This window comes from Larimichthys crocea, chromosome XIX (genome assembly GCF_000972845.2).
Source record: "Larimichthys crocea isolate SSNF chromosome XIX, L_crocea_2.0, whole genome shotgun sequence".
In the NCBI taxonomy this organism is placed as follows: Eukaryota; Metazoa; Chordata; class Actinopteri; family Sciaenidae; genus Larimichthys; species Larimichthys crocea.
The window spans coordinates 8,088,577-8,109,813 of NC_040029.1; the positions used below are offsets into that span (position 1 = coordinate 8,088,577).

The 21,237-nt window shown below is 38.6% G+C and overlaps 2 protein-coding genes and 1 long non-coding RNA gene across 12 annotated transcripts in view; all 3 read left to right on the top strand.

Moving 5' to 3' along the window:
* The window catches only part of LOC104929099 (type I inositol 3,4-bisphosphate 4-phosphatase), a 41,975-nt gene extending 25,614 nt beyond the window's left edge, over nt 1-16,361 (top strand). For 4 of the 10 annotated variants that reach the window (XM_027291501.1, XM_019271131.2, XM_027291503.1 and 1 more), the window contains 9 exons: nt 505-537; nt 1,667-1,839; nt 3,076-3,199; nt 3,274-3,341; nt 3,427-3,626; nt 3,719-3,816; nt 4,613-4,725; nt 4,872-5,026; nt 8,102-10,352. In XM_027291501.1, coding sequence (XP_027147302.1) covers nt 505-537; nt 1,667-1,839; nt 3,076-3,199; nt 3,274-3,341; nt 3,427-3,626; nt 3,719-3,816; nt 4,613-4,725; nt 4,872-5,026; nt 8,102-8,282 — 1,145 coding nt within the window. In that variant the 3' untranslated portion in view covers nt 8,283-10,352. Of the gene's footprint in view, nt 1-504; nt 538-1,666; nt 1,840-3,075; nt 3,200-3,273; nt 3,342-3,426; nt 3,631-3,718; nt 3,817-4,612; nt 4,726-4,871; nt 5,027-6,860; nt 7,196-8,101; nt 10,353-15,133 lie in introns of those variants that run through there. The other 6 variants (XM_027291506.1, XM_019271133.2, XM_027291509.1 and 3 more) reach the window with 4 other exon arrangements.
* Nucleotides 5,210-6,714, top strand: LOC113748296 (uncharacterized). The gene is made up of 2 exons (XR_003464241.1): nt 5,210-5,355; nt 5,506-6,714. It is a non-coding gene; the product is annotated as an uncharacterized LOC113748296 (long non-coding RNA).
* Nucleotides 16,362-16,876: 515 nt separating the features above from the next.
* zgc:113142 (D-beta-hydroxybutyrate dehydrogenase, mitochondrial) lies at nt 16,877-20,087 on the top strand. The gene is made up of 5 exons (XM_019271138.2): nt 16,877-16,985; nt 17,883-18,316; nt 18,992-19,144; nt 19,225-19,358; nt 19,719-20,087. The coding sequence occupies exons 2-5, from the start codon at nt 17,968-17,970 to the stop codon at nt 20,085-20,087; spliced, it is 1,005 nt and encodes a 334-aa protein (XP_019126683.2). The 5' UTR covers nt 16,877-16,985; nt 17,883-17,967.
* The last annotated feature ends 1,150 nt before the right edge of the window (nt 20,088-21,237 follow it).

Here is a 21,237-nt window from a genome sequence, read left to right on the forward strand (position 1 = left end):
GACAACGCGTTGTTAACACGTCGCTGAATTATGGTATCAGGCAACACCCAGTTAATGTCGCCTTAACAACGTGTTGTCATCATGCTGAAAGTCACGTATATTTGAACTGGCTCGCTTTCCATATCAACCGGCGGTCGTATCTGAGATTTTGTGCTTACTCTACATGTTGTACTGGACCAGGGTCACATGTCTATCCAAACTTGTATCTCAAAGAGGTGCGTACAGCGGAGATGGTACAGAAAAGTGGCCATGCAGTGAGGGATAGAACCAGTCAGTCACCAGCCAGTAAAACGGTTACATAGCGTGGTCTCTATTAAGACTCACGTCTGTTTTTGCATCCCATAACCGCCCAAGGCGCCATCATTATGCGCCTTTACCTCAGGATGTTTTTGGACCGACCTTTGACCCTGCTTTGTAGTGTTTTCTATGTGTGTGTCTCTGCTGCCCTGTGTGGCTTACAGCGCCCGCTAATCATGCATGTTGCGCCTCCATCCCCTTCTCCAGATGGAAGCCCCAGTGCTGAGGAGGCGTACCCAGGTAAGACCCCCGCTACCCCCCCCATGCTTCTCTGCCTCTGTCTCCAGCTCTCCAGGACTCTGGTTCAACAGTAAATCTTTGAGATATTAGCAGCAGAAAATTTATCGAATTAATCAAAAGTTTTGAGATACAAAACACCTGTTTCCGTGTTTCCGTACCTTAAGTTAGTTATTAATTACTCTATATAATCCCATACTTGAAGGAAACTATAAATTAATGCTGTATCCTCAGATTTTGAAAACTCATCAATGACTTCCGGTCAGAAAGAGTGGAGAAAATATGCTGTTAAAACCTGTAACGATGGGGTCGCCGTTACCTGATGGATTAATATAATAAAACAGTAAATTGTGTAACTGAACAAATCGTGTCTAACCGATATTTGGACGTAAGATAAATAAGCACACACGATATGTTAAAGAGACATTTTATTGATTGATTGGTTGTGTAGTACTCACGTGGTGTTCAAGATAAAGATGCACAGCGGCGTCTGCCTCGTTGTTCGCCTGCATACACAAAGACTTAAGGTGTGGTTGAAACCATGGTAATTGAGATTAAAAGATTTATATAAAGAAGGCAGGACGTATGATGATTGGAGTAAAATTGAAACAGTACAAGTGTTTGGAAATTTGACGTTCCTCCTCAATTTGCCTCCTGGCTGCTTGGGCAACTGACAAAACCTAAACACAATTACTCTTTTTTTAACCGCTAATGAAATAAACGACACAGTCTGAAGACTGAGCGAGGTGTGATAAAGGTTGATTTATTGTTAAGTTACTCTTGGTTCTGCTGCGCTGCGATGTGATTTCCCCTAAAGGAATCTTCAAGATTTCATTTCTTCTTTTTAAGATTTCATAGTTTGTATTCGTGGAAAAATGTCTTGACTACATCAAATCAAAACCAAAATAAAACATTACTTAACTGATCCTGGAGCTTCAACCACTAAACTGTCTCTGCGCTTTTGCTTTCCCTGTTGTGTCTCTGTTTGTTTTCTGTTTCTGTCTTTTAAAAAATCGAATTTAACTTCAATAACTGGTTTAATCGTGCTAAATATCTCTTTAACTGAGCAAACGTTGAATGTGTGTTTTTTTTTTTGGTGTTGTCTCTATAATGCATTTATCCGTCTGTACAGGCGAGTGGAGCGAGGCGTTGTACCCTCTGCTCACCACTCTCAACGAGTGCGTCGCGATGATGAGTGACACAGCCAAAAAGTCGATGGTCTTCCTGCTGATGCAGGACAGCGCCCCGACGATAGCCATGGATCTGTCACTGCAGTACCGCCGCGACGTCGTCTTCTGCCAGACGGTCAGCACAAACACACAAACAAAACATGACATTTACTCACCCACACACACACACTCAACATCCATACATGCAGGTATCCAGGGATGAGTCAACGAGAGGATTTATAAACAGTTCATAAATGTTAGAAAACTGGAAGGGGCAAAAGTCCAGTAGTATTTTATAAGACTATTAAACACAAGACAGAGGGAAGGGATTTCTTCACTCCTACTCTCTGAGAGATGTTCAAGAAGACCAGAGGTAGTCGAGGTAGTGGATTCTTTATTTTTACAGCCTTTTATTCTTGTAGTTTTGGCTCAGGTTACAGTCAGATTTACTTTGCAGGTTCACTGTAGATATTGTAGACATGAGATATCTGCAGCCTCAGTTGTACTACAGCTTCGAGTCCACTTCCAATCTCCGTATAAAATCCTTAAAATTTTGCTTATGCACTGAACTCCTGCAGCCATAATTCCAAAATTAATCTAGTTGTGGTCTTGTAAATAGTGAGCCTGTGATATCCTCAGACTCTTTGACTTGAGTGTCAGACTTTAGATCTTACAGTACACTCTTTGTTGATGTGTTTTCAATAACACACCATCTTTTAAATCATTTAAACCTTCAGCCAGTTACGTAAAACATGTTATCATGGTGATAAAACTCACAGAGCTGCGCAGGATTTTCGTCACACATGGGAGCACAGAAAAACAACAACGTGCTTTCAGTTACATAATCTCAGAAGCGGCTGAGCTTCACTGCGTCAGTGCTGTCATATTTAATGAACAAGCTTTCATCTGACTAATGGAAGCAGTTTTTGAAACACGTCTTCATCCTTTAAATGTACTTCACAGAAACATTAGTGGATTTGTCTTTAGGAGACGTGCGGATCACTTCCTAACAGCCAGACATCAATCAATCACAACAACACAAGGCCTAGCAGCCAGCTAATATTACTTACTAGTCCAACAGCAGTCACTAAGTATGTCCATAGACAGCCTGGTTATATTGCCCACCTACCTAGCTCGGGTTCTGGCACAACACTGGCTCCACTCTCTGTCAACATTTCCTGTAAACCTCTTCTTCTTCACGGTGATCCAAAATGCCTGTGGTACAAACACTAACACTCCCCCCAGTACAAATGACACCATTCACCTGATTACAAGTCAGTGTATCATCAACATGATTTAAAATCTGTTAGTTCATGGTAAAGATTGCAGAGGATTAAAGTAGCTCTTGTTGTTGCTGATGTTTGTGTTGCAGCTCACCGCCCTCATCTGCGGCTTCATCATCAAACTGAGGAACTGTCTCCGTGACAACGGATTCCTCCGACAGCTCTACACCATCGGCCTGCTCGCTCAGTTTGAGTCCCTGCTCAGCACTTATGGTACAAACACACACCGACAGACTGTTTTTCTCACTGTTGGAGACGATCCCTGTTAACCACGTGTGTGTTCACAGGAGAGGAGTTGGCCATGTTGGAGGACATGAGCGTCGGCATCATGGATCTCCGCAACGTCACCTTTAAGGTAGGAACTTTAAATAATGCCCCATTAGGACGCCACAGATATCAACAACATCCAGAATTTTTCATACTCTTCCTGTGACTTTAAGGTGACCCAGGCAACCGGCAGCTCCGCCCCCGACATGCTGCCGATCATCACGGGGAACCGGGACGGCTTCAACGTCCGCATCCCGCTCCCGGGAACCATGTTTGATGCACTGCCGAGGGAGATCCAGAGCGGTATGCTGCTGAGGGTCCAGCCGGTTCACTTCAACGTCGGCATCAACGAGCAGCAGACGCTGGCTGAGAAGTGAGTGAGTAGGAGATGAGAGGTAGAAGACTGAAGCTATGGGAAGATTTGTATGTGACGGATGAATTAAAAAATGTTTCTGTGTTGTTCAGGTTTGGAGACACGTCGCTGCAGGAAATCATTAACCTGGAAAGTCTTTCCAGGCTAAACTCATACTACGAACAGTTCAAAGAAGTCCTGCCTGAGGACTGTAAGTACTGACCTGTACTCGAGTTCAGCCTTCTTCTAATTACTTAGTTGTCAGTGATGGCTCTTGGGTAAAAACTGCTTTTGAGTCTTGAAGTGCAGCTCCTTGAAGTCCAGAAAGAAGAGTTGATGATGGGGGTGATTTAGATCTTCCAGGAAGCTGCTCGATCTGCGATTGTCCTCCAGTGACAGCAAGGGGAGTCCAGTTATTTCCTGGGCCGTGTTTATGACTCAGTAAAGCTGTAGCATATCATACTGTAGCACAGTGTCAGTAAAGAGCAGGAGCAGCTTTGTGGACAGGTTGGCTTTCCTCAGTGTTCTCACGAAGTACAGCCTCTGTTGAGCTTTCACCACATTTCAGGGAAATCTTGTCATCCATTGCATTTATTTGACAGCTTTACTTACCACTTCTCTTCATATTTTACATAAAAAAACACTTGGTCAGCTTATAAAATACAACGTATTGTTGTTGTTTCCCGTAAACTTCACACATTTAGGCTAAAAATCTGAAAAATAAACATGAATTTGTGGAGCATTTGTGACCTTATTCAGATGAACTGACTGTCCGCTCTCTGTATAAATATGAATCTGGGTGTCCACAGTGGAGGTGGGCACCTCCGGAGGGGCCTGACCCTTAGGTTGGAAACCCCTCGACTAAAATAGATAAAACTTCACATATACTAAGGGTTTATTTAACTGGTAATACTGTTTGCTTTTACTGAAGTGGGAGTATCTTTACATTGTTTTTCTTTGTTCCTCTTTCCCTCCACTCATCTCCCCCCCAAAAAAACCCCCATCAGGCCTGCCGAGGTCTCGTTCTCAGACTTGTCTTCCTGAGTTGTTGAGGTTTCTGGGGCAGAACGTCCACGCCAGGAAGAACAAGAACGTGGACATCCTGTGGCAGGCGGCCGAGGTGACGTTTCTGCTTTGCATCAAACACTCCATAGAATTAAATATTGTTCTTAAAACAGAAAGACAGAGTAGATGAACTGCCAAAATACCCGACAGCACTATCATATTATTTTAAGGTAAAACCATTTTTTCCCCTTGCCGTCTCAGATCTGTCGCCGGCTGAACGGGGTTCGTTTCACCAGCTGCAAAAGCGCCAAAGACCGCACGGCCATGTCGGTGACCCTGGAGCAGTGCCTGATCCTGCAGCACGAGCACGGCATGGCGCCGCAGGTCTTCACGCAGGCCCTCGACTGTATGCGCAGGTAGGACGTCCTCACAGTGCCTGAATGAAATGAAAAACTGCAAATCACACATGGGCAAAAAAAAAAACAGAAACAAAGCCATCTTTGCTTTACAAGAGTGAGATTTTATGGTGCGTTCATGCAGAAAGTGAAGTCACCTCACGTTACTTGTGGTTCAATCAGGGCTACATGCTAACTTAGTTCAGTTTAACTGATAGCTGTAACAGACACCTATTTTCAGCATTTTCGTCATCCTCACTTACTTTTCTCCAAGCGGTCTCCTTTTTTTGTCCTCTGTATAAATATAAAGTCGTATCGTAAAACTCTGGGTGTCCAAAGACAGCTACAAGGTAAAGTTTAACTGATAGCTGTAACAGAAACCTATTTTCAGCATTTTCGTTGTCCTCACTTACTTTTCTCCAAGCGGTCTCCTTTTTTTGTCCTCTGTATAAATATAAAGTCGTATCGTAAAACTCTGGGTGTCCAAAGACAGCTACAAGTGGAGGTCAGCACCTCTGTTACTCGCTGTTGCAGAAAGATAAATCCACATTTTAATCCCAAAAGTTTCAGAAATACACTCTGAGCTCTCCTCCAGATGTCAAACAGCTTACAGCTTACAGTTTATTCCTCAAATTTATAGCTCAAAGTTGAGTTTTCAACTTGTAGAATACGTGAAATTCTTGTTATTCGTATAGCTGTTTAATGCGAATACATGTCTTCACAATGAATAATAATTTGTATTGACTTTCTGTGTGCACACGCTTGTTACAGAGCGAGCCAGAGTTCCTATACGGGTTTCAATAGCAGCAAAGATCAGATGGAAACAAACACATTGAAACTTAAGTTTTGCCCACGTGTGATTTAAAAACCATTGCCTGCTTCCAAACTGATCCAGAGTCGCTGGTTCATCTCAAAGGGGAAACTTGATTCTTTTGAACATTAGTCGGTTCCTTACTTCACCAAACTCTTGTCAAAAAAGGTTCAAATTTTGTCGATAAGCTTCAGATTTGGAGACTCCCAGAGAGTTTGGAGAAGAGAGTTACCGAACTGATATTCAAGTGATTGTGTGCTGTCTCGTCTGAACGTCGTCTTGTCTCTGAGTCTGTCTTTTCCTGTCTGAAGCGAGCCTACAGCTGCTGTTTCACAGTCTGAGTTGCTTCATCCCTCCTTCGTTTGTCCTTCATTTATTCATTTCAAAAACTACGTCTGACCCCGCCTGTAAAGAAAGGTTTAAACGGACGGTGTAAAGTTCAGGTTTTATTGTTTTTCTGCATGGGAAATTTGGCTTGCAAGCATGTCAAAAACATGCAGATGGAAAGAAGTATAAGAAAGATTTAAAAAGGTAAAACAAACAAAAAAAAGACAATATTCAGGTAGTTTTGTCAAAATGTTCTTTTATGCTGCCACTTTTGAAACAAACTGAATGCCAACATGTGAAAACAACCACCAAGCACATAATTTAAATCACTTTCCAAATCTGAAAACAAACAGAAACAAGATAACTGCTGTCATAAAAGATAGAAACACGAGGGTGTCCAGGGGAATTTATATCCCTAACATCTTTATTGATATTGATCCACGATGTTTCAGTAAATGTGATTTTGTTCTCGAGGACAGAAACCATCTTTTTAAAAGTGTTTGTACAATGTTGTGTTCAAAGTTTTTATGTGACTTTATGTTGTAAATATCTTGTTGTAAAAAAAAAAAAAGATGTAATCACGCCTGTCTCTGTCTGAATAAAGTTGCACTCCCAACACGAGATACTCGCATGATACGACATCTCTTCACCTTTTCCTCCTCTTCTTCTTCTTTTTCCTCTCCTCACATCTCCTCACACCTTTTTCGCCCTCATCAGCCGACGAGCATGAAAAGAGCTGTTTTAAAATACATTTTTAGTTTTGAATGAATTTTTGATGCATGCCAGGAAACAAAAAGCTTGGAGATATTGTCCCCCCTTCCTTCGAGACTTCCACCCTTTTTCTCCCCTTATTTATACATTAAAATGAATAGAAACGCTCTTAAAGTCTGTATAAGGAGTTTGCTGCATGTTTCTAGCTTTCAAATGTACCATATTTTATGTAAAGTTCCTCATCCAGAGTGCAGATTACTTATTAAAGGGTACAATCAGACAGGATGTGGCACTGCAGGCAAGAACACATGTGTGTGGTCAAACCCTCCACAGTCAGCCTGAAATGTTTCTTAAACTGAGACTATCCAGGTGGATTCGTGGGCTAAACTCTGATACTCTACCTGTTGTATTCTGGCTTTGTTTATTTCATGAACCCAGCTTCTAAATCTGAGTCTGACTCGCAATTTACACTGTGAAATCGTGACACTAAGAAGCAGTGGTTAAGAGACGAAGGCAGTGAATGAGAGTGAGGAAGCGCTGGCGTGGATGAAGCTGGTTAATCAGCAAAATAAGTTATATCCTGATTGTTTCACAGTGGTTACGTTAAATACACCGCCACAAAGTGCCTGATGCCGTCTTAATGTACCCTTATATCCAAGTCCTTAAATTTAAAGGCTGTTTTACACTTCATGCAGCCTTTTCCCGCCATCTCACCTCCGCTCCTTCCTCCTCTTCCTCCACCCCATGTCTCAGATTATATAAACATGGAGAGCCATTGCTGTATTTTCTTACTTCTTTCCTTCTCTGAAAGACGTCTTTCTTAATTTTCTCTTTTTTCTCTTTTCTCCTTGTCCTCTTCCTCCTCTGTTTCCCGCGTGTTTTGACTTGTTTTGTATGATTTTTTTATTTTTTTTTGCGGGATTTGTTTTGTTCTTTCGTGATTCATCATTTTTATGGCTGTGGTTTTCTTTGTGTTTTTCCCGACGGTGTCACCCGTTACTTTGACATCTCACCTCTGCATGCATATGTACGTGCCATCTATTTTGACTCCGTTTGCGACACCCGCTGGTCACTTCCTTCCTCGTCCTTCCTCCTTCTTTTACTTCCTGCTCCATCTTTTTTCCTCTTAACCGCCCTTATACTTTCTTCATCTGTCCCCTTTGTCTTTTTCCTCCACCTCCATCTTTCCCTTCTTCCTCCTTCTCCTTCTCCTTCTCCTCTTCCTCCCACCTCCCGTGACTCGGCAGCATTGGTACGAGGGAGGGGGTGATCCAGAAGAACCTGAGCGGCTTGCTGCCGGTGCGTGACTTCCGGCTGGACCCCAGCCTCCTGTACTCACTGCCCCTGCTGGCCCTCAGCCCGAACCTCCTGGTGGTGTGGATCTTCCTCAGTGTGGCTTACTTCCTGGCCAAACTGCGCTGCAGCTGAGCCGGGACTGAAAACATAGCGCACGTCTTAAGGTTTATGGAGGATGGGTGGGAATACTCCACACTGACTCCCGAGGGTGTTTCTAAAACTGTGCCACTGTCCTGTGAGTGTGTGAAACTCATGCACACTGATACTGTACAGCATGTACACACTGTCCCACCCTGACTAAGGGCTTAACACACCTGATGCCCCGTTTATCAAGGGCTGAGCCCTGCCCTTTTTTTTTCTGTTTATGGACAGTTTCTCTTTCCAACTTTAAAAAACCGACCTGGAGAAGTATTAACAGTTATTTTCTTCTTGAGGCTCCAGACTTTCCATAGATTTGAAATAGAGATCCACACTAAGCTGGCTAAATCTAAAAACACATTGTGTCGTTGTGTTTTCAGGTATTTCTCGTAATGATTCTACTGATTTCAGTCCGCGAATGACAAAACTGCATCACAACCAACATCTAGTCAGCTGCAGTCTTTAAAGAATATTTTAATACAAGCTAAACTAATGACTTAGAACAAACATAACTACAGGTTAAAGTTGTAGTCCTTAAGATTTCAGTGCTGGTTGAGACAGCGACACCAGTGGATACTGGTCACTGTGATAAATATTGGGTTTCCTGTCGCCCCTTTGCAATAAAAACGACCCCACGTTGGTTTTAATGTAAAGTAGTGAGTGTTTTGTTTGCATTAGTAACTTGACAGTGTCACGTCTATGTGAACATTAAGGATAAAAAGCTCCCCAATAGGTTTAATTAACCCTAACCACCTAGAATCTGCTCTACTTCAGGCCCAAACATTTTGTCTACTTGCCTGCCTCTAGACCTTGGATATCCTCAATCCCAGTGACTCCCCAACAGGTTATCCTAACCCTAACCATTCAGGTTCCTCACCTAACTACCCGCCTAGTCTGTCTTGTACTTGTGTTAATCACAAATGAAATTTGGCCTCATACAAATCTTAAGGATAATAACTTAAACTGCTTTGTAGAAGAAATGTTAGATGTGACAAAATGTTGTCTTCTAAACTTTACTGCCACATAACCCGAGATCAACAACATTTTCCCCAAAACGTAACATTCAAAAAAAAAAAAAAAGAAGAAAAAAAAAGGTTGCAGCAAGAAAAATGTGTTTTTAAATTGAGCTGGCTTAGTGTGACATTTCATGTCAATAATCTTGAGGTATTTAAAACACTGACGCCCAGCTAATAGCTTCAAACCCAGTCAAGATGCCGAGAGGTCTGGATGAGGACAAGACAGCTACACATGTGTTGTAGTGACAGTTTGTATATTTGTAAAACACAGGTCAGAGATTACACCTGAGTTGTATGTACGGAAAAGAAAAGCGGATTATATGAAATATGAAAGATGAGTTATAATTTAAGCTTTGCACAAACAGCTTCATTTATCATTGTCTTCCATGTGCATTTGCACCTTACAAGCTAAAAGCTTTTATTTAAGGAAGCTAACTTTTGCTTATAAACATAATTCAGGCAGTATTTGCTCATTGTATTTGTTTATTTATTTATTTATGTCTTCCGGCTTTTCTAGACCGTAGAAGGAGCTTCTACTTCAGCCTTTGCACTTTACAAAGTATCCAAACTTTAGCCTCCATTGGAAACTTATAACCATCAGTATTAGGGTTAAGAATGACAGAAGAATTTAGAAATAAATAAATGTATTTACTTGATTCTGATTGTCTCAGAGTAGGGGATAAATTGAGGACTAATGTGTCTGAAAATTATTAAAACAGCCCTGTTTTGTCAGAGGTACATGAACTGAACTCATGGCAACACTTCAGCCAGACAATTCAATCAAAACTAGAAGCCTCCGCACCCCCCTATTCGTGTATTTTAAATGCCTTGCATACCATGCCTGAGCAAACGAACATACCGGAAAGCTCAGGGATCAGGTCTCATGACAACATGCATGACCTGTTTCTTAAAGAGAAGGAGCCATGTGATTATGTGTATATCCCTGTGTAGCTGTGCAAGCTTTGTTAACATCAGTTAATCCTGCATGCATAAAAAGAGCAAACAAATCAACCAATAGTTATTCAAGCCTAAAATTAAATTAAAAATCCCTGAGAAAATCACAAAATTAATTTAAAGCTGCACTAGTTTTTTATCGAAAATCACAAAATTAATTTAAAGCTGCACTAGTTTTTTATCTTAATAATAGATAATGGGTGTATGGGAACGCACCATAGTGTCTTTCAGCTGATTGTTTTGGTTTTCAACCTTACAGGATTTTACTGTTTTGGTTTAATCTCATGGCTCTCGTCAACATATGAAAATAAAACAAACAAAAGTGTCGATTAATTCATGACACTACCTGCCCAGTGACAATGGCAAGTAGATACAGTTAGCAACTAGCCAGTGAACATAGTGAACGAACGGATATCCAGATAATTTTCTCAGGCACTGGTGGAGACCAAAAACTAAGATAAAAGAGAGAATATTGGACTTTGATTCATCAGATACGTTACGATAATACAATTAAAGGTGTTTATTGATTAAAAACAAAAAGCAATGTTGTCTAAATAGTGTCGAGTTAGAAAGACATAAACCTGACCAATCCTGACTTAACCCTGACGAACTAAAACTCTGCAAGAATCGCGTATGTGGCGTCAATTCTAGTATTTAATTGGGGTGCAAGTTAAAAATGGCCAAAGTTTTAATGCTTAGTATCTTTTATGGATGAAACGTAGGTTATCTTAAGTTCAAGTTTCTACATTTCTATTGCCAGTTCTGTTTAAAAAAAGAGCTGGGATGCCCTTGACCTGTTCTAGCCTGGCTGAGGTGTTTTATTTATGGGTTCGGTTAATTTATAAAAGCAGTGACATGTGCTTTTATACTTGTCACTCTCTGAGATTGATCACCTGCTTTTGACCTCTTTTGAGGGCACTTTTTAAAATTGGTCCCGGTGTGGTGTATCAGATATAGAAAGTCCATGATTCAACCCCTTCAGCCCCTCAGATTTTAATGCCATTGTAGTGAAGATTAACTCACAAAGTTGAATCTTTGTGTTTCAAGGATGGAGTTTTTAATCAGTGAATGTTGGCGTGTATGATCGTAGGATATTCAGGGGAAATGTTTGATTATGCATTGTTTATGGAGCACCTATGTGCAGCTCTAACAAATATTAGCTTTATAGAGTTGAGTTTTGTGGCACTGATTTTTATTTAGTGGACAAAGCATTAACGTCGTTTGTAGTTGAGATGAATGAATGAGGAATGTATCCACGATTGTGCCGAATGCTTTAGTCAGGTTCAGGAATTCAGGTTTGTAGGAGCTGTGTTTGCAAAGAGATTCAGACAGAAAACATGTTGGTCTTTCTCTGAATCTAGTCCACTTCCATGTTAGTTTATGCATCCTAGAAACAAGCAAAACTAATACACTTTGAAAGCAGGTTAGGTTTGTCTTGTTTCGAGAAATTTCAAGTCACGTTACGGCAGCAACTAACTGTTGATTTCATGATTAATCTTCCCACTGATTTATTTGTCTATAAATGTTGTAAACATGTAATATAAGGGCCGAAAATGACATTTAAATTGCTCGTTTTGCCCTTCCAAGAGTCAAAACCCAAGAAATTCAGTTTACTAACATTTATAACAAAGAAAAACAGTTGTCACATTTGAGTAACTAGAACCAAAATCAGTAATTTAATTAATTGATTATAAAATTAGTGCTGTGTCAATAAATAGACCAATCGTTTCAGTTTTAATCTTACCCCAATTTTCCAAGAATTGCTTCTCTTGTTTAAGGAAGAAAGATTTTAAGATGCTTTTGCTTAAAAATCGTGCACTTTTCATGGAGTTTCACAGAAAGCATGTGTTATTTTGTGATGCTGTATATCCTGCAGTTATTTCTTTAGTTATTGTTAGGGATACAACCAGTATGTTAATACCCTTACTGATACTTTATGCCCAAGTTTCCCCAGAGGGAAAGACCTTAAAGGAATCTTTTCTCGGAGTACAAACAGACAAAACCAAAAAAATTAAACTTAATCACCTCAGAGAATGGAGGCTGACAGTCACGAAATACCTTCGGGGTGTGTTGCGTATCGGAACCGTGCATTGTAAAAATCAATATCTTAGCCTGTGAAGCTAAACGAAAGCGTCAGTCACCTCCCCGGAGTTTTTGTGGCTCCATCTCATTAAGATCGACCCAGTAAGGAAAATGGATCATACCGAAATAGCCTCCTATGGGAGTTTACCGTACTCTCATGACCCCTAAACACTCGAACACACATACTATACTATAATGATCCCATATAAAATAATATGTAACTTTCCTTTTTAGGCTGCTACTGAGAAGTGAGGAAATATTTGTTAGTTTTTGTTAGAAGTATTGGCATACATATTTATAAATCCTAAACACTAAAACCTGAAAGGTGGTTTCCAGGAAACAGTCTAAAACATAATACACAGAATAATTTGATGATACATTTTCTATTTAAAATAATAGTTTGACCTTTTAGGAATTATTCATTTTCCAAGAGTTAGATGAAAAGACTGATACCTAAAAGAAATGCAAGCAGTATCCAAATGTCCCAAAATGTTAAACTGCTCCTTTAAGTTATTATTCACTACTTATTATGTTATTCTACTTTTTATTTTATCTTTTGACACTTCAGTTTAGAACTACCTCTGTGAGACAGAAGTTGTATGTTGAACTTGAAAGAAATAAAATTAATGTTTATAAATACATCTAATATACAAATATATACTAATCACTGAGCTGCAGGGATATGAAGGAATGGTAATAGTTTTATGAAAATGTTAAATATATTAAAATTAGTTTTAAAAGTTATCGTAAAAATAATATTTTCGATTTCTGATATCATTAATTTCCCATACTTAAAAGTGCTTCCTAAAATATTAATATAAAAATTATTATATCATTGACCTTAGAGGAGAAAAGTTCTCTGTATTTTTATTTTAACTCTTAGAATCCAGATGTATCAGAGAATATATTTGTATCGCTGTACATAAATTGTATTTAAATGCCTGTATTGCTTAAATTTAAGTTTGCTATGTATTGTCTTAAGTTATTCCAAAGCAGAGTATACACACACAGCATATATATATTTATATATATGCTTGTGCTTGTGCCATAACTGTCATGCTGTTGTCACTTTATATCACAGCCCAATATGTCTGTGTGATCTCGTAATATACAGATTTATATGTTTTTGTTCGTCATGACTTAAACATGAGAAGTTTAATCACTTCTCATGTTAATCTGTTGACACAGTGTATTTGCAAATGATATCATATGGGCAGGTTATTTATTAAGGTCACTCTTAACATGTTAATTGGGAATAATTGTGTTTTTAGGATCATGGTTGCCTACTGCAAAGTGAAGGTGCAGGTTCTAGAGAGAAGTTTATTTTTTGTGTTGACCAACCTGATGGATTTTTGCTGCAAATATATAATTTATAATTTATATTTTCACACTTAAGCTTCATTTTTTTTTGGTCTATCAATTTTAATTTCTACAAAAAAGTGTTTCGTAAAGGTTGTTTGGGAATATTTTTAAAGGTATTTTAATTCTAAAATCTAAACAAACGAAACAACAGAAAATCTATGATGTTGAACTGTTTTGGTTTTTTTAATGTTTGTGTTTGTTTTCCACATTTGGCAATCAGTGCTTTCTTCCTCAGAGACTCAGCAGCTGTTACATGTCTAAAAGCTTTAGTCTCGCTGCATCCTAATGTTGCTCTAAATGTACCACAAACCCAATAAATCTCCAGTCAGCGTGTCCCTGAACGCCACACTCCTGCTGTAATAAACGTTTTCTGCCTCCACCTGCAGAATATAAACAGACTCTGGTGGCGTTTGTGGTCTTTAATAATCTATTAACTCTCTTAAACTTTCCCTCTCTTCTATGTTTGTCAACGTGTGTGTGAATGATGTTGCATGTTGTTTGTTTCTGTTCCTCATTTAGTTTGAATGAGCCTTTATTGACATCTACTGGCAATGAGTTGGAACAGCAACCCTCAGCAGCACTCAGTATCTGCTGGTTTAGCTCAGTAATCTCCCACTTTATGTGTAATTGAGTAAATGTATGTACTGTATATTTATTTTCAGATTTTCGGGTCAATTATTTGTGCTTTTATTTAAACTTATATTCTCTTATTTACTAACTTCCTCTACACTGCTGACATTATTCTTAAAAAAGAGATATTTGCATTAAGAGGCATAATTTCATATCCATGTTGCTAATTAATTGAGAGAACATAGATAATTACTGATGAAAGGAACCTGACAGAATGCCAATAGCTGTACATAATAATTAATGTTATTAAAGCAGGAACATATTGTGTAAAATTCATTGCTGTATCTGGAAGCAGCAGCACTGGGACTGACTTTTAGTGGTTGACGAGAGCTTGGTGAAATAAAAAGCTGAAAGACAGACGCCGAGCCGGGCTTCTTGCTGTTGAACTAGTAAGTAATATTAGCTGGCTAACAACATATGTCATGTGTTGTTGACCTTGCTTGATGTCTGGCTGCTTGCAAAGTTGTCAAACACTGTCCATATTTACCACAGTGATATTTCGCTCTGAAACTGGAGCCAACAAATCACAGCAAATACCAATTTCTACACAATGTTGCTTCAACTGAGGATGCACTGAATCGATTGAATAATAAAGATTATGAAAAATCTGGTATGAATTAGAAACTCTCAACCTGCAGCAGAGTAAGTATCATCTCTTTTGCTATGGGACTGTGGTGGAAGAAAATAAAGAGACTGTGATAAAGAAGAAATTGTCTTTGGTAGGTTTATTACTGCTTTCATGAAAGAGGACGAGAACCAACAGAGTGACAAAGCAATCTATCCTCCTTTCTGTCTCCTCAGCGAGGGCTGCAGACGAGAAAACACTGTGAAGAACGTTGGATGCCGAAAATACGCGTTTAACTCACTGCAACTCAAGGCCTTCCCTAAACACTACCGACCGCCTGACGGCACCTACGGGAAAGTCGAAACCTGATAGGACTGCAGAGAGCTCTGCGTCGGAGAGAGTGAGGCCAAGATAAGACTGTACAATCAAGATACTGTGTTCAGAAACTGTTAAATTTGACCGTTATGTCACCTGGTTACTGTTTTAGATTAGATTTATTTGAAACGGTTGCACCTTCCTGTACAAACAGGCAGATTTCTACCACATTATAACTGTTTTTAGGTACTGTTTTAGTTGCTCATGCCATATCATGCATAACATGTTGAATACAAGATTGTTCCCTGGTAGCAAAAGTGTCAAGGTCTTGGGTGCTTGTTTCTTTTCATGAGAATGGACAGCACGTCCTTATGCCTGACCGAGCACTGATACAATATCATCTATACAAACATTTATATTTATTTAAATCATGTTTAAATTCAATTATATCTAATTAAAATTGATTCAAAAAAGATGATTTTTCAGTGTTAATCCACAGCAATTTCATTGTTTTGTTTTTTTACACCTTTCATTCCCCAGCTAGTGTTCGTCTATGCATTTAGGACGTCTCCTGTGTGACGGTTTTAGGATATGATATTTTAAATTGAGGGGGATTCAGGAGGAGGTTTATGTTGTGATACAGTTTTATTACTGCCAACAAATAACTAAAAAAACTAATTAAAAAACTAAAAACAACATCTGTATCTTTCTCCCAAACAATTTTAAAGATTAAAATCTGAAGCAGCTAAACCAAATTTATAAATTCAACAAACTTGAGATTGAAAGGGGAACATTTATTTTACATTTTATCACTTATTTGTAGTTATTTTTTTTCTTTTACTCCTGTGTATAAAACTGCCACATCTGTCTGCAATGACCCATCTGTAACCACACGGGGGAGTCCTGAATTCATCATATGTGACTTATGTTTAGGTGAAATGCATCTTACCATAACGTGAATCACACTGTCAGACATACATTTATCTCTTTATTTACATGTTTTATTTGGTGTCAAAGACTTTTTGTTCAACATGCTGTGTAGTATATTTTATTTGAGTTTCTGTCAATCAGAGAACATCTGTGAAGGTTTGAACGTCGCTGTATATTTTAACATGTCGATATACAAAACCTGAATAAATATAAAACAAATTTGTTTGTTTTTGCAATCACAGGAGGGCATCACATACATTTAATAAAAGTGGAGGATGACCTCTGCATGTTAAATTTTAAGATATATGACCACATTTAAAACAGAAAAGTCAATGAAAAATCTTAGAATAGATGAAAATTGTGATACTATGTCATGATTTAGCTTTGAAGTTGTAATTTAAATGTTTAAATATTTGTTCTTTGACTTAATATGAAAATTATGTCATATTATCTCACAATGAAGTTAAAATCTGATCCACAAAGAATGTTTTTTCTTTCTTTCTATCTTTCCTTTTCTTTTTTCATCAGCTTCCATAAGTAAATGAGACAAATCAAAATCATAATTTGAAGATACTAACACAGAAAGTAGTGTTAAAGTAATGTTGTATTATCTTTAGCTTTGTTTGGTCGAGCAACGGCGACCACATGTCGGGTGGATGTTCGCGCGAACAGTTCGCTTCGCCTGAGCGACCTGGCCGAACCGCGCAGCGTCGTGTACTCGACAGACGTCGGTAAATGACGTGATGACGTCACTTCGGTTTGACCAAAATGCCGGTACAAACAAAAAGGCCTCTCCAGGTGCAACAAGTACTTCAAGTCCTGGTACAAAATGACAGAAAACAGGTAACTTTTATTTTATTTTTTCTGTATTGTTGTTTATTTTTTTTAGTTGTTGAATTACCTAGAGCCCAAGATGATGTCTTGAAAAACAGAAAGAAACATATTATACTTTGTCTAAAAACAATGTGCTCAATGTGTTCTCAGTTCTTTACAAACATATACCAAGTTGGACGCACACTTGTTTAAAATCTAATCATATAATAATAATAATAATTATTATTATTGTTATTACTTAGGATTTCCTGAGAGATCTGCAGACTATACACTAAAAAACTTTATATTTTAAACATTTTTAAAAATGATTAAAGTCTAACACATTTTTACATCTAACGATAGTTAGTCAAAGTTCTTTGTAAAGATCTCACAGGATCACTATTTACAAGGCTACAACTAGATTTGGAGAGCGCTCCTACTGTCCATGTTGCTGAACATCACTATTTACATAAGCTGAGCAATGGCACATGGTAGCCTGATGCCCATCCAGATTTTCAGTCTTGATTGTTTTTCAGTTGCTGATCAATTGTGAAGGAGTTAAATGGTTACAAATTGTCAGATTCCCAACGTTTATTTTGCTTAAACGCTGTGAGCTTTGAGCACCATGTTGGAGGGAAAATGGCCACCATGTAAAAGGATGAATGAAGTCTTTTACGCTCGTAAAACAAAGACATATACTATGTTTGAACACGAGTTTTGTGCTGTGCATTTGTTGCCTGTGTTTTGAAACTTGTTGCGAAGCACTTTTGACGTTTAACAAGTTATAGTGCAATGTACTTTATGTGTGGTCAGTAGATCATTTAAAGATCTTCCAGTCATGAACAGCACAGCTGATGTTGCACAACAGACATGTCTTTTTAAGTCACATGAAAACCTGAACAAATTGTGTCACCCTCACATTTTCAGAAAAAACAAACAGCCCTCACAATGAACTTTTGCTGGGACACTTCGCAGACCGTCCACAGAGACAGTTGTTCAAAGACGCTTCAACATGATTTTCTCCATTGGCCTTATTATTGGCATCATCTCCATCACCGCCTTAGTGCTCTTCGTCTTTGCCAAATTGGTTTCCCGCCACTGTGGCAGAAATGTGCAGGACGGATCCGGCTATGCCGTGCTGATAACGGGCTGCGACAGTGGCTTCGGACACCAGCTGGCTCAATGTTTGGACCAGAAAGGGTTTGTGGTCTTTGCCGGGTGTTTGTGTCCACAAGGAGCCGGTGCCCAGAGCCTGGCCAGGCTGAGCTCCAGTAATCTGAAAATCCTCAAGCTGGACGTCACCAGTGATGAAGACGTGCAGCAGGCGAAGATGATGGTTGAGGAGAACCTGCCAGAGAAAGGTGAGAGATTAGCACACTGTAAAAAATAACCAATTTCCCTCTGTAATCAGCTATAATAGGATAAAGTATGGAAGCTCAATGATGCCAAAAATGAGGGGGGGAAGATTTAAAATTCTGAACTAAAAATAAAACATATTTATGATACTTGAGATACAAAGTTACAAACTAAATTCATTTATTTTATTCTATTTATTACTATAATTAATTTTATGTAATTTTGGTTATTTTCCTTTAAATTGAAATTATGAAATATTAAGTTAATTTTTGACTTATCTAATACTTTTGATTTATTTTTATCATTCTTAAACCTTTAATCCTTTTTATATTCCTGCTGAAAAAATAAGCTTGAGTCACAAGTGCTTCACAAAGACAGACATATTTTTTACTTATGATATATATTTATATATTTTTTTCTGGTGGAAAGTTGCTTCCACAAATTAATGTAAGGAAAAATGATCCCAGTGTAAATATAACATAAGTCCAAATTTAGTCATAATCATAACATAGCACATCAGTTTGATGTGCTATGTTATCTGAAGTGTCTTTAAAACAACATGATTGCAAAGTAAATGATTTCATCATGGTTGTATGTCGAAATAATTGCTTGATAATTCATCTGCACGAACATAAATTAGTAATTTCATAGAATAACTTGTGATTTCCATGCTTCATCAGGCCTGTGGGCGGTCGTGAACAACGCTGGAATTTCAGACTGGGCCGAGATCGAATGGAGCACGATTGAAGATTTCCGTAACATGGTCGACATCAACCTGTTTGGCTCCATCAGGACCTCTATCAAGTTTCTACCTTTGGTTCGTGCCGTGAAAGGTTAGTTAAAAAATCAGCTACATTTCCCCGTTAACCTTTTTGTTGTGGTGGCATTAAGGGTAAAAATGAATGTTTCACAGGTCGGATGGTTTACACATCAAGCATCTTTGCCTTCTTCAACTGCCTGAACATGGGAGCGTACAGCGTGTCGAAGAGAGGACTGGAGGCGTTTGCCGACTGCCTGAGGGTTGAAATGGCCAGTTTTGGTGTGAAGGTCCGATAACGTTGCACAAACGCTACATTAATCTTGACAATCTGTGACACTCTGATGCATGAGACATTATACTATGAGACTTCAGTGGTATTGAAATATGACGCCTGTGGTGAAAAGGGTAGTAAAACAAATTGAATTTGATCCTTATTTTTCAATTGATGGCATTTATTCAGTATAAAACCAACTTCACACTGAGTGCTTTCATATCAATGCTGCAGCATGTTATACTCTCTGTCAGTACGTCTTTATTAGCCAGTTCATTTGAACCTATTTTAGACCATATAGAATGAAGCTATGATCTTTTTTTGTTTAACTAAAGAGCATTCAAAGGTTTGAGACTAATTCAGTTTGTACTTTCAGGTCAGCATCATCCAGCCGGGTAACTTTGGCCGAGCCACCAACATCGTGAAGATGAAAACTAGTTCCGATATTTGGGAGAAGTTGGACGAAGATCGAAAGCATACGTTCAACCGACAGTACATCGACCTGGCCAACGAATACTTCATGTCGACGTGCAATTCGGGATTCAAGAACAGCAACATGGTCATCGACGCGATGCTGCATGCCGTCACATCCGCTCAGCCCAAACGCAGATATCTTCTGGTCTCTGTGATGGATCGTTTTTTCTTCCAGCTCTTCCCTTTTCTCCCCACCGTCCTCACGGACGCTGTGTTTTCTCTCAGCCCAATGTACGCAAAAAGAAAAGAAATGCTTTATGCTACAGTATAAACAGTTTCTTTAAAGTGCTCATATGAAAATACATTTTTCATTAAATTTTATTTATATAGCACCAAATCATAACAGATGTTATCTCATATTTTCTATTCTACTTTGCTTGAGTATTTAAATTTTATGCAAATGTATACTTATAAAAATAAATATTGTACTTTTTATTCCACTACACTTTGTCAGTTACTTTTCAGATTTCAGTTTTTCACATCCTTCCTGTTGAACATATTATATGTAAACTTTCAACTGGTAAATGCAGATGCCCGTCCACCATGATCCGGGCTCTGCCTCTTAAAGTAAGTTTTTTCAGGCTCATGGTGTGAGTACAGTCTAGACTTGCCCTATATGGAAAGTGTCATGAGATAAACTCATTTAAAACCCTCTTCAATTAGCTGAGGATCTTACAAACAATGATGCATTTCTGTAGATTAAACTTGCATTAAGATTGGGGATGGTTGGAGTTGGTTGGTAGTTGATTGGTTGTGCAGTCATGATTTGCTACTATATAAATGATTTAATATGAGCTCAACTGTACACACATCTACTTGCATAATATTTTGATACTTTAAGAATATTTTTCTTCTAATAATTGCAGTTTGACTTAAGTAATGTTTTGAATGCTTCTTCCACCGTCGGTTGGACCATTACGTTGTTCTTTCATTTCTTTCTCTGTTGGGGAAAACCCAACATATTTCCCAACAAGTGCAGTTTTGTATCGTGTGGTAATCCGGTCATTATGTAAGACATCATAAGATGTGAAGAGATGGTGACATAAAAAAATATTATCTTTTTAATTTGCAAAACTCGAAAATGCGTGCACTTTTTTAATGAGCTGTGATCATCCTTCACTCTATGAAATTAGGATTTTATCTTCCTCGGAAAACAGCTGGCAGCTAAACACTTGCGTAATAATCTGATGGTTTCTGGAATACACGGAAATGTTACTTAATTATTTCTATGAACTGCAAACTCCTAACCTTCGAAGTGGCTCCATTAAAGTTTAATACTAAGGTCCAGGTACGGTAGTATCTTAGGGACAACTGTGTCATGAATAATTGTACTTTTTCTTGTTTGTTTTATCATGATTGTTATTATTACTATTGATAATTTTCTCTCCCCTCCTTGTCTTTTGTTACCTGTGTACCACATC